The sequence below is a fragment of the Ipomoea nil genome, unplaced genomic scaffold (assembly GCF_001879475.1).
Source record: "Ipomoea nil cultivar Tokyo-kokei standard unplaced genomic scaffold, Asagao_1.1 scaffold1576, whole genome shotgun sequence".
NCBI lineage: Eukaryota > Viridiplantae > Streptophyta > Magnoliopsida > Solanales > Convolvulaceae > Ipomoea > Ipomoea nil.
Genome location: NW_017618004.1, coordinates 5,515,567 through 5,528,423, shown reverse-complemented (window position 1 = coordinate 5,528,423; position 12,857 = coordinate 5,515,567). Strand labels below are relative to the sequence as shown.

The 12,857-nt window shown below is 32.6% G+C and overlaps 1 protein-coding gene across 1 annotated transcript; it reads right to left on the bottom strand.

Annotated features, from left to right (window-relative positions):
* Positions 1–56: 56 nt before the first annotated feature.
* LOC109190433 (serine carboxypeptidase-like 27) lies at positions 57–4,431 on the bottom strand. Its single transcript, XM_019340915.1, has 9 exons — positions 3,561–4,431; positions 3,359–3,454; positions 3,132–3,224; positions 2,909–2,994; positions 2,555–2,815; positions 1,959–2,086; positions 1,780–1,875; positions 687–792; positions 57–395 (listed from the first exon to the last, which is right to left on the bottom strand). The coding sequence occupies exons 1-9, from the start codon at positions 3,931–3,933 to the stop codon at positions 255–257; spliced, it is 1,380 nt and encodes a 459-aa protein (XP_019196460.1). The 5' UTR covers positions 3,934–4,431; the 3' UTR covers positions 57–254.
* Between the last annotated feature and the right edge of the window lie 8,426 nt (positions 4,432–12,857).

The window sequence follows — 12,857 nt, the reverse complement described above, 5'->3', positions numbered from 1 at the left end:
CTTATACATTTAAAAACTATATCAAAAGTTCCGTAAACCCAATGTCAAAATTAATTCCTAAAAAAAAAAAAAACATTTTCCTTTTGAGCATGAAAGCAACTTTATTTACACTTTAAAAATATGTCCAGCAGCCAAATCTCAAATAAAACAACAGAACATTGTTGTGAGATCAGACCCTTCCTGGAATCTTCCTTCAACAAGTTGAAGCCAAATGAATCTTGGCATTTGAAGAAAGAAAAAGAGAGGGAAACCACTTAGCTTGGCATGGGCTTGTTCTCCAGATATGATCTCAAAAGAATATACGCTTCTCGAGGGCGATGTAGCGGCACCTCGTGCCCAGCGCCAGTTACAGTCACAAGAGTCAGCCCTTCATACACTTGACTCCATCCCCCAACCTGTTTCATAGAAGAAAGAAGAAATTACATTTTGTCCAAGACCATTGGGATTGAGTTTAGTCTTAGTTGCTCGCTACAATGAGATAAAGCTAGCACTATCTAGTCTCGGCCACCACACGATTTTTATTGCACAGGGATACGTTTTCTTTTGTTGTATCAGATCAGAAGAGGCGAGGGTTGCCAATCTTTCTAGTTTCTACAAAAGGTTTGGGTGTAGAAGGTAGTAAACCAGCTGCATGATCCAAACATGAAACATGCCCGTGAAAATTGCTCGTCTTTGTTTTGACTAACCTTTGTGTTGATATACCAAGGATACCAGTTGGTGACAGTTGAAAGGTTCAAAGCATCAATGGAGTACCGAGTAGCAGTTACAGGAACCACTGAATCAGTATCCCCGCTGCAATAAATATATAATCATATCAAATTCTGGAAGCAACTAAATGATTGAAATGAATGAAGACCGGCATAGTCTTTCTGTCTGTCCGAAAATGAAAAACTAGATTAATGACACAGATGCATAACCACTCATTTTAGTGCGCTTAGAGAACCAATTTAGAGTCCAAAGACAACCTCTTGTAATCCATGACTAATAGATGAATGTTGTGGCAAATGATAATTATTTGCAGGTATACATACACTGATACACACAGCATATACCAAAGTGGAAACTAATTAAGTGAACTGTTTTTTTGGGTGATGAGGGAAACCCACAGCCACTAACGGAGGGTGTAGACTAGGTAAACCCCGACTTGTGGCCCCAGCTAGCAAAGTACCAGTAAACCGGCTGGTGGCCCCATAGTTGATCGGTTCAAACCAAGAAGGCCAATAGGTCGCTCCCACTAGGACTCAAACTTGGAACCTTGTGGTTACCGAGTCAACAGCCCGACCAACTTCACTGGAGTTGCACCCTACGTTAACTTACTTAAGTTCGTAGGAGAAATGCTTATTGCCACATAGATAGTGACTGATAATTTATCTTTCTAGATGCATGAAGATGCTAAGTTTGAATAAAGATACTCTGGCCTGGATTACTTGATATGATTTACTTTCCTCCAGTATTCATTCATTTGCATTAGTTCTCAAGTTATAAAACAGTTTAAACAGTTGATGGATGATACTTATCAGCTGCATTTCTCAATTTATATTCCATGTGACTTGCAGGCAGTCGATTCATATCAGAAACGGTCAACAATAAACAGACAGGCATATTAAATCAAAAGGTGAAGGCAAATTTGTTTTGCTAAATTTCATATACCTAGTAACCGAGAAATATTCTATCAATGGTTTTCATCTCCCACAACGGGTCAAAATTTGAAGTAGGTGCTAGGTAATGACTTCATGAATGAAGAAGGGCAAGAGGAAGCAAAATCAGGTGAGGATGTACCTGAATACCCATATCCTGAGACCAGCTGCTATGAGTTCTCGATAAATAGGAAGCATTGATAGAGGAGAATCTGCCCAGTAGATACCAACAATATCACTGCAAAGTAATGAAGCTCCAGTTAACAAAGTCCCAACACTTTCGAAATAGAATAGCAAGTTTTCATATTGTTCTCTATTCACCTGCATGTTTGCCATTTATAGGGAACTTGAGTTACATTGGCATGAAATGCCTTTTGAACTTCCGGTAGATTAAAATAAACTTGAGCATAATTCTCTGTGCATGGATCATATGCTCTGGACATCAATGGCTGCCATTAAAAGGAAAATATAGATTCAGTTGAAAAATAGTATAACTAAAGAAATAATCCTAGCCAACCCAAAGGGGTAGCTCAAGTGGCAAAGGAGCTTCTTTGTGGGGATGATCCTAGGGATAACCCAGGTTCAATTCTCACAAGTGACGATTCTCCTTGGGCCAGCTCCTATGCCTCCCAGAGCGAACAGGGATTAGTCGGGTGGACCCAGACCGTAAGACAGGTGGAGATAGACCCGGAACACCTCGTGGTTTACACCCAAAAAAAAAAAAAAAAAAAAAAAAAAAATCCTAGCAAGAATCAGCATTGATGATATTGAAGAATGAATAAAGCAATGAGAAACTTTTAGTATCTATGTAACATCGGAAGTGCTATTTTAGTTATGGGTGAAAGTTTAATCCCCACAAAGAAAAAGAAAAAGAAAAAGGTAGTGCTATTGTAGGATAAGCATAAGGAAGTGCTCACATGATGGCCCCTTAAGTTGCGACGAAGTGATGAAGTATAAGGGCAGGGGCGAGTATATATGCTATAAGGGTCAATCACTCCCTGCTCTTGATCTGCAATGTCAAGAGCTCTAATGCAATCACTTGAAGGGTGTGTAGCTGATCCCAAGTCACAGGCTATACCAAGAAACTTGTACGTAGAATCTGAAATCAAGCCATGTGTCCACCAATACTCAAATGTGCCAATATAGTCATGATAATCATCCGTAACAGCATTCCCAACCTGAAAGAAGCAGAAGCATCAATAATTGATAAAAAAGAAGAGATTTGTCAACACTACATTGGAAGCGAGGTATGCAAGTCCCATTGGTAGTACCAAGAAGCCCTTAAAATTAATAACGGGATTCTTGATTCCCTTGTTTCTGCGGTAGATAATTTGAGATAGCTGTGGAACATAGTGCCCTGAAATGACAAACGCAGTAGCTAGGCCAGCTCAGTATCTTGTTACAGAGTACAGGGTAATATCTACAAAAGCTTTTCCAACAAAGAAAAGCCCAAGACAAGGTTATACACTTATACAAAGTGTATAAATGACAAACCTGCATAACTTTCTCCAGAAATGTAAAAATCTCTATGCTTGTACTGAGGAAATCTTTCAAACCAGTTGACAAGAAATATGTATGCATCTTCAGCTACATAATAGAAGGGCATAGCTAAGCAAATCAGAGCTTAAACATGGCAACTATGACATTTTGGATTACGCACTACAGCACAAGATAGAACATGGCTACAAAACAAAACCAAAACAAAAAAACTAGAGAATTACCCGTTCTCTGATCGCCTGCAGTATACAAATCTGAGGTTGTATTCGAGTATGAGAAACCAACACCAGCTGGTGATTCAAGAAAAAGCAGGTTTGCCACTGCCACAAAAGAGATTAATTAAGTTTGCATTATAGAGGAACCCCAATAAAGCTTCCACAAATGAATATTAATATACTATTGATGACTTGAAGAACAGTCACATACACTTGTTCCACGAATAAGGATTGAGGTAAAGAGTCTTCCCATCAGCATTAATGTGAAACGGCCCAATCTCCTCAGCAGCTCCATAAGCTATAGAAGAACATCCAGGCCCTCCATTGAGCCACAAAAGGAGTGGCCTTTCATCAGGATTCTGGCTTTCCGGAGACTCAATCAACCAGTAAAACAGTGCCCTCCCAGCTTGTTCATTCACTGTCACATAGCCGGAGTACTGCGAGAAATCAACATTGTTTGGCTGTCCCGGCAAAGATGATATCCTATCTCTCTCTTGATCTCTATCACTCAAACAGTAACAACCACCCAGCAAAAGAAACACCCAGCAAAGTGCAGGTAACCAATTGTGCAAAGGGCAGTTCATTGAGTCAATATATCAAACACAACCCAGACAAAAGAATCACGAACACTAATCCCAATATATTTTGGGGTTTGATGAGAGGTAAGGCTAGACTGCTAGAGGCTAGAGCATCACATTATATCTGTAATTATACACATAAAATATTACAGTATGTTAAGAACCAAAGAATGAAAAAGCTAATCAAATGTTAAGAACCAAAGAATGAAAAAGCTAATCAATTTTTGGGAAGTCCAAGAAAAAAAATCCAAAAATATTTCTTGGATTCCTGGAACAGCTAGCTCCACTACATCACAACACCAAAAATAATAAAAGCTTATGAGAACGTTGAATTCAAAGCACAAGAAGATAAAGTCGCCCAGGTACTATCACCCAAACTGGGTAATACCCAGATAACAAGGACGATGGATCTCCAAAAAATCTGCTTTTTTTTTATGAAATTTAATTTAAAGAATAAAAATTTCTTCCTGTAAAATTCTCTTGCTTCAGTGATTCTGTGTCCACATTTTTAGCTCTCTCAAAATTAATCATCTAAAAACTAGCTGAACTATCTGTACGAAAAAATATATAAATATTTCTTCTCTTCTTCCAAACGTTGAATATCTAACTTTAGGGATCCCTCACTTTGTGAAAGAAAGAAAGATTTTTTTTTCCTCACCCAAAAGATTGAATATCTAACTCCAAGGATCTCTCATTTTAGACATAATTTTTTACTGTTTAATTTCTTCTCTTACTGAGGTAAACTCGTAACGAGGTTGACAGCAGCAGCGGCGGTCAATGAGGAGAGTGGTTAACCTTCATTTTTCAACTACTCCGCATTAAATTCCCACCTTTCACCTTGCAATCAATGATTATGAATAATGATGATTGATTTAGTAGTTGCCATCAGGATTTCAATTTACAGCAATAAATCCCATTCTGGGATAAGCACAAATAAATATTCAATTTGTATTATTAACTTTCAAGTTTTTTCTTTTTTTGGAAAACTTCTCTATATATATAAACAAACAAACAAACAAACAAACAAAAAAAAACAAAACAAAAAAAAAAAATTACAATTAATCCTTAGTAAATAGACTTATAAACACATTCGTTTGTAACCCTTTGTACTACTCGTGAAACAAAACTGATAAATTCCTGGAGAAAGGGATAGTATTTAACTTTTTATGGCATTGGGGCATTTGACCGAACAGTTGAGAGGCGCACATGTTTTTCTGGGGCTCTGTACTTTCCACACACTGCTACTGCCTACTGCCCTGCAAAAGAGAATCACAATTCACTTGTGATGCGACTATATATCACCAACATTTTTGTGCTGTAAAACTTTGAATAATTCTAATCCAAAAAAAGGTTGACGACGGTGGGAAAGCAGCGGCGATCAATATACTAACGGTGTAAAAGTTAAAAGATAATAATAATACGGAGTAATAAATTAATAGACGGATCAAAATGCGACAGCGACGCATTAAATGACATTCTTGTAAGCGAAAGGAACAGTTCCATTTTTACCAGTTCACCAGTCACCACCATAAATTTAGTGATGGAGAAAATTACCTACCATAATTTTTTTCCAAATGAAAATCCAACTCAGGTACAATTAGACCACAGAGTCTTGGTCTGTAGTCCCCACTTCAATTAAACCAGTTAATATTTGAAATTGAGGCCCGCAGCTCAGTTAGTTACAGGTGAAGTTTGAAAACAATGACACGGGATTTTCAAAATGGGAGCAACTTCTCAAAATAAAGGGATTTTCTTGTGCACAGATTGCAATAAGCAAAAGTGAAGGGATTTCGTTGTGCACAGACCGCAATAAGCAAAGGTTTAACTCTCTTGTATTCAGCTAGATTACCATAATTTACATCCTCTCAAATCTTCTTTTCAACTATTGGGTCGAGTTAGGGATTCAACTTTTCAATTATTGGGTCGAGTTGGGGATTCAACTTTTTGAGAACAATATTTGAAATTGATACCGTCTTTTTAGCATTTCTATGACTAATTTTTCCTCCGCTATCACCAATTATTGTGCATAGTACAAAAGGTCAACATTGTCTCTACTAAAACTCGATTTCATAACCTCCTATATAGAAAAGTCACTACATGTCATATAATCACAAGGTATTTGTTGATAGTATATAATTCCTACTTAATTAGTAAATAGATGGGCCAATTTAGGTAATCAATTAGTAAAACAAGATTTCTTACCACACAAATTATATGAATTTTTTTTTATCTCTATAGCAATATCCATAATAATATCCTAATCCTAATATCTTATCTTAAATTTTATAACATTATGTCAAAGCAAATACTATAAGGTTTTAACGAGAATACGAAATGTGTGGGGTAATTATATGTAGTATTAACTTATACATTATGTTTTCTTCATGACACAGCTTTTTTTTTTTCAATTTTACCGTCTTTTTTTTTTTTTTTTTTTTTTGCATTTTCTTCCTAAGTTAGTACGGAATATTATTAAATCACCGTTAAATATAATAACTTGTACATTATGGATTGACCGCCTCAAATCATGAAAGCCAATAGGTCGTTCCTGCTGGGAGTCAAACTTGTAACATTGTGATTACAAAGTTAACTGTCTGACCAACTTGTTCATTAAATTTACGTTTATCTTGCATTGCGTGTATTTCTAACTAAGGTAAACAGCAACCTCAATAAAAAATATTGTATATTTTTCTTTTCTAAAACAATAAACATATCAATTAATAAGTGAATAATACAAACAATATATAGTAATGTACAAACAAAAATTACAAAACATAACCTCATTTGAATTGATCCTAGTGAAATTGAAACTCAACCATGTATAGCCAAAGATTCTTGCTTCAAAGCTCCAATCATGAACAATAATACATATAAGGTGTAGGCCTTTCATGTGTTGAAACAATGAGCTATGAGTATGGACCAACCTAAGGAGGCAAAGTGAGCTTAGTGGTGATAGGCTAAGAAGTTTAGATGGAGATGTAGTTGTAGCATATATCCATATCATATTCCGACATATCTAAAAGGTTTCAAATTCAGCTCTCAGAGTAAGCAATTTATTAACCTTATTAATTTGAGCTAGTAAACTATGAACAAGTTAAGTCAGTTTACCCATTGTAGTTTTTTGTTGGCTATAGTCATACGACGGGGTTTATGTAGTACACCCAAAAAATGGAAAGAATTGAATCATCACAATATAAATAAGAAAAGTGACCGATAATTAACATACTTATAATAGAGGTCTTATCTTAACAAAAATAGTATAGCGAGTTAAAATAAAATCTCACCAATAATAATATATATGATAGAGAGGCCCAAAGACCATTTTATGAAGCCCATATGTTTTGGAATAGTTCACATCTAAAAAGTGGTCCAAATGACCTACTAAGAATTTTGTTCAAGTTCTAGCAACACCCCCCCCCCCCCCCCCCCCACACACACCCTGTAGCGTAAGAGACAGGGACAATAAAGGAATGATATTCCATAACCAGTGCCAATTGCAATACAGCTCTGTAGTTGAAGGACCTACCATGTTGTCAAACTTACAAGTAGGGGCAATGCCATACTAAAAATGGACTTTATTACCCATGATTAGTATACATGTCAGCGCCTTGTTTGGAGCTTGAGTATTGTGAATAAAGAAAAATATAATAATTCAATTTTGAATTAATCAAATTTTAATGTAATTATCGAATATTAATAATATTTGAGATTTTTACAAAATTAAATTGTGATTCAAGTGTAATGAGTTTGGTTATATTAATTGAGTTAGCCCGCTAGGTTACACTCTTCTAGACCAACTTGTTTGAGTCATTGAGCTTATCGTCTTGACCTTATCAGCGCGAGCTAATCAAATTGATTTTCTTATTATGTTTAAATTGTTTAGCTATAACTTTTTTTAAAGGGTGTGTTTGGTTCGCACATGAAAATCAGAATCGAAATGGATATCAAATACTTGGTAATGGTAATGGGTTTTGGTGAAAGTATTTTGCATGTTTGGTAGTATGGTGAAATGAGAATGATTATGTCAAAGATGAATAATGAGGTGAAATCCTTATAAAATAAGGGAATGAGTTTTTCCATTAATGGGGTATTTCAAATTCATAGTAGTATTTTAAAAACCAGTCAATCAAACAATAACCATCACTTTCATACTCATACTAAGTGTTAAACCTGCCAACCAAACACACCCTAAGTGTTATTTGTTTTTAGTCAAGTTATTGGTTTTGGGCTAGATTAACATTCCTAGTTTGAAGAGCTCCCTTTGAGTTTGAAAACACAAATTATATCATGGACCAAAGTCCACAAAACACATTTGTGGGCCATAGTCCATATTATGTACATGAAGTTAACAACATATTATGTACTTCTAAATAAATTGAATCTATATTATATGTCAACTACAATAGGTAGTAATTTGCATAGAATCCACAATGCGCATGGAGGATCATAATCTACGATATATCATACCGATTTATTTGAAAAGCACTATAGTCTCCTTGCATGTATAAGGGCCCATAGTGCCATGCACGACATTTTAACGAGTATAGTTAATTATATTTTGTGAAGGTGCAACCCAATCAAATACAAAGTATAAATAAATTATTAATACACGTGAAAATGACGCAGTTATACTCGATTAATAAGAGACTATTATTTGTAACATTCGAAACACTTTTTATGAGTTAATTACATAAAATTATACTAAGGATATGTTTGAAAACTCGTAAAATGATTTTTGGAAATCATTTCCTACAGTTGAGATTAGACATGGAGTTTTGGTTAGCAAAAACGCATTTCTGACTTTTTCAGAAGATCTGGAAAAAAAGATAGAAAAATCCGAGTGCAGTTATTGTACGAGGTCTAGTCAAAGCAATATGGAAAGGTTTATAATATATTGATATGAATAGTAAGATCTGTCCCATAATCAATCCAGTTTTTGCTACTATTCTCTTCTTGGTTTCTTCTTCCTTCTCAAAAACCAGAGTTCGGAGAAGTAACAAATGAGAGGTCTTGATAGAGAAAGCACTCAAAAACCCATAATAAAGTCCAGCCGCAAGAACTGAACTTATTATTTGTAATAAATCGAACGAAAAGGAAATTGATTCCTCATAGTGAGATACTCCTATATTTTAATAGTGTTGTGAAAATATCGTGAAATTCAATATTTGTTCATATAAGTCACATATAAGTAATTAGATTTCTAAGAGAGTTTTCTGTGTTTGGCAAGGAGGAAAACATAAAGTCAAAGGAAAATAACGTATTGTTCAATGAAAAATACATCAAATTTTTAGAAAAAGGACTTCCCATATTTTTGGGGGGAAATCATTTTTCCAAGTTCGCTACCATCTATACCTCACGCCTGTCTGCTGACCGTCTCTTCCTCACGCCCCGTCGGAAACTTCCGAAAACTAGTCGGCCACATCAGAAACCAGTCTAGCCAACTAGATTGGTTTCACAAATCAATCGGCCAACTGGACTGGTTTCGCAAATCAGTTGGTTATACTGGTTCCGAAACTAGTCAACCAATGTGATTTTACAGTGAGATTTTGATATGTGTGTGTGTGTGTTTTTATGTGATTTTGCTGAAAATTGATATTATAAATGTTGTTATATATAAATAACATAATTAAAATGTTTAATTATATAATTTTGCTCATTTTCTAGAAAATGAACCAAACACATTAAGACAATTTTTTGGAATGCAACCAAACACTGAAAAGGAAAATGTTTTCTGAAAGATAACTCATTTTTCATAAGTCATTTTCCTGTTTTCCAAATGGACCCTAAATGTAAAACATTTTTAATTCAAGAAGCACTATATTTTTAATAATAATAATAATAATAATAATAATAATAATTATTATTATTATTATTATTATTATTATTATTATTATTATTATTATTATTATTATTATTTGTTCCATTAATTAAATACTGAGATTGGTGCCCATGACTTTGTAGTCTAGTGACACGAAGTGGCTATCTCAAATAGAAGGCCATGTGTTTGAGTCACAGTGGAGGCAATATTGACTCTTTATGCTTCAGTAGGTTGAGAAAGTAGCTATGAAAAATACTGAGATTGATAGAACCATATCATAATTTCCTACGAATAAGGGTCAAATAGGGCATCACACTACACATAAAAATGCAATTAAGCCACTGAACTAAAAAAATTACAATTGAGTCCCTGAACAACACGAATTCTTACAATTTAACCTAAAATGACTTGTTTACCTCATAATATGTTGACGTGTTGGTTCCTTTATTTAAAAATAATTGTTAAAATTTATTTTAATAAATTTTAATTACATAATTATTTTAAAATTAAAAGAAAAAAGAAGAAAAAAACAACCGGAGACCCCTTCCATCTTCGGCCAGCCATGGAAACCCTTCGTCTCCGGCTCCGTCCATCCATTTAAACGAAGGGGTCCCCTTTGTCACCGGCTCCAGCCTGCCATGGAGATGAAGGGTTCTCCATGGCTGGCTAGAGACGAAGGAATATCCAGCTGTTTTTTTCTCTTTTTTTTTTAATTAAAATAAATATTTAATTAAAAATTATTAAAACAAAATTTTAAAAATTATTTTAATTAAAAAAAAAACCGACACATCGGCATATTAAGAGGTAAACATGTCATTTTAGATTAAATTGTAATAATTTGTGTTGTTCATATACACAATTATATATTTTTTGAATGAGTTAATACTCAAAATCGTCATCGACTATAGTGGTTTTTCTCAATTTCGTCCTAAACGACTTTGGTGACCTAATATCGTCCCATACTTTTGTGTTTTGCGCAATTTAGTCCTCCATTTGTTATTAAAATAATTTTTAAAAGTCTACAAAAGTATTTAATTTAATTAATTGATATACAAACTCAAATAAAACGGTCCAATATTATTAACTAGTTTAATCTTGTTAACAGTTCTATGTCTACAACGTATAAAAAAATATATTGAATATTAATTTGACAAATTATATTGGAACACCATAAATTTGAAATTGATGTAAAATTTGGTAATAGGAAATGAATTTACCAATTACCAACTTCACAAGGGAAAGGGGGAACTAATTTGGTAAGTAATTGTTTCAAAAAATTTGGTAAGTAATTAATATATATAAAATATATATGTATTGAACAACTTTGCACAAGTCACAATCAAGCAGACAAACAGCCCAAAAGTTAGATAGAAATTTTAACCTTCTAATATACTATATTAATTTGAAATTACTTTCAAAAAAAAAATATATATATATTAATTTGAAATTAGAAATAAAATACCAAACCAATTACCTAATTGCCGATATTTGACTTGCGATATACGCCGTATTTCCTTTATTTTATTTTAAATCTACTATATATAATATAATAAGAGTTACTAAAGTTAGGTCTATCAAAAATTCACATGAACTAAAAAATGTTTGTCAAATTGTTTGTTAAAATAAATTGTTCATATAATTTTGATTTTAGTAGTTTGTAATTATTTTTTCTATTTTACCATCTATTATATGATTTATTTTTTTAAAATATCTCACATTCTGTTAGTGTAAAATTTAGTAACAGAATATTTCGTTAACTATTTATTATTCTTAACTTACTAATTGATTTTCATAAGTTTTTTGGTTCAAACTCTATCCCAATCAGAATTGACATAATTGTTGAACATATACTCTGAATATGTTAGAGTATATTAAAAAAAATACAATATAAAATTTAACGTGAATTTTGGTCAATTAATTAGCCAGACTATATACGTAGCATTTAAAATTGAATATTCAAATATTACATATAATGAACCTTGGAAATCATTTGCTTGCATTTTTTGTTATAAAATTCCATGCATCTATTTTTTCAATGTAACACAACCAATTATACCAAATATGCTCTTTTTGCAAACTAGCCTCATTAACCCATTTGCATATGAGACACTACAAAAAGAAACGAACAAGCAATGAATACAAATACGATATTATGGTAATTAAGCTAATAATGATTACATGAATATTATAATAATTACCTAATATGGAGTAATTATTATGGTAATTATTCATACAATTCTCATATTTTATTTCATGTAATTATTATGATAATTTTATGTTAATCTCTATATATATATTAATATACTTAATGTATAAAAGTATAATTACACATTTATTAAATAATTGTCTAATAATTGTTATAGTAGGAATAATTATACAAATATTAATATAATTGTCTAATAATTATTACAGTAATTAAACTGTTAATTAAACAGATAGTAATATAATTGCCTAATAATTATTATGGTAATTCAACTTATTTTGATAATTCTCATCCCTTCTTTTATGTAATTATTAGTTTAATTGTCTATAATTATTATGATAATTAAGGAATTAATTTTATAGATATTAGTGTAATTGTCTAATAAGTATTATGGTAATTATAATTATTGGAGTCCGTGAATGTCAACATTGTCAATTCTTTAGAAAATGGTCCTATCATTTTAGAGTCTAGGTGTAGTTGTATTTATGATCACTAACTTTACAGTTAGGTCGTGCATGTCTCACAATGATGTAAGACCACTTTTTTCTGATAAAAAAAATAATAGTACAATATTTGTGAAATAATGTACAATTGTACCATTTTTTTTTTTTTTTGAAATGTACCATTATATAAATCCATACAAAAAAAATATTAATACCATAATGATCTAAATCATTTCAATAATGCAGAAGCATAATTGAAACATTGAGTATTGTTCAAAATAATCTTGAAGATTAATTAAACGAAAAAAAAAAAAAAAAACTAACATAAATTTGTTTGCTTGTTTGCTTGTTTTTTTTGTTTTTGTTTTTGGTTTTTTTTTTTTTTTAAATACAAGAAAAAAGATTTTTATGATTTTTGATTTATAATCTTTAATGCTCAACGTTGAATGTTATGTATTTAGTCGTT

Coding starts and splice junctions, on each gene's coding strand:
- LOC109190433 (XM_019340915.1), bottom strand. CDS start 3,933: ATGAACTGCCCTTTGCACAATTGGTTACCTGCACTTTGCTGGGTGTTT. Junction 3,455..3,560: donor TCCTTATTCGTGGAACAAGT/GTATGTGACTGT, acceptor CTTTTGTGGCAG/TGGCAAACCTGCTTTTTCTT. Junction 1,876..1,958: donor TATAAATGGCAAACATGCAG/GTGAATAGAGAA, acceptor ATTACTTTGCAG/TGATATTGTTGGTATCTACT.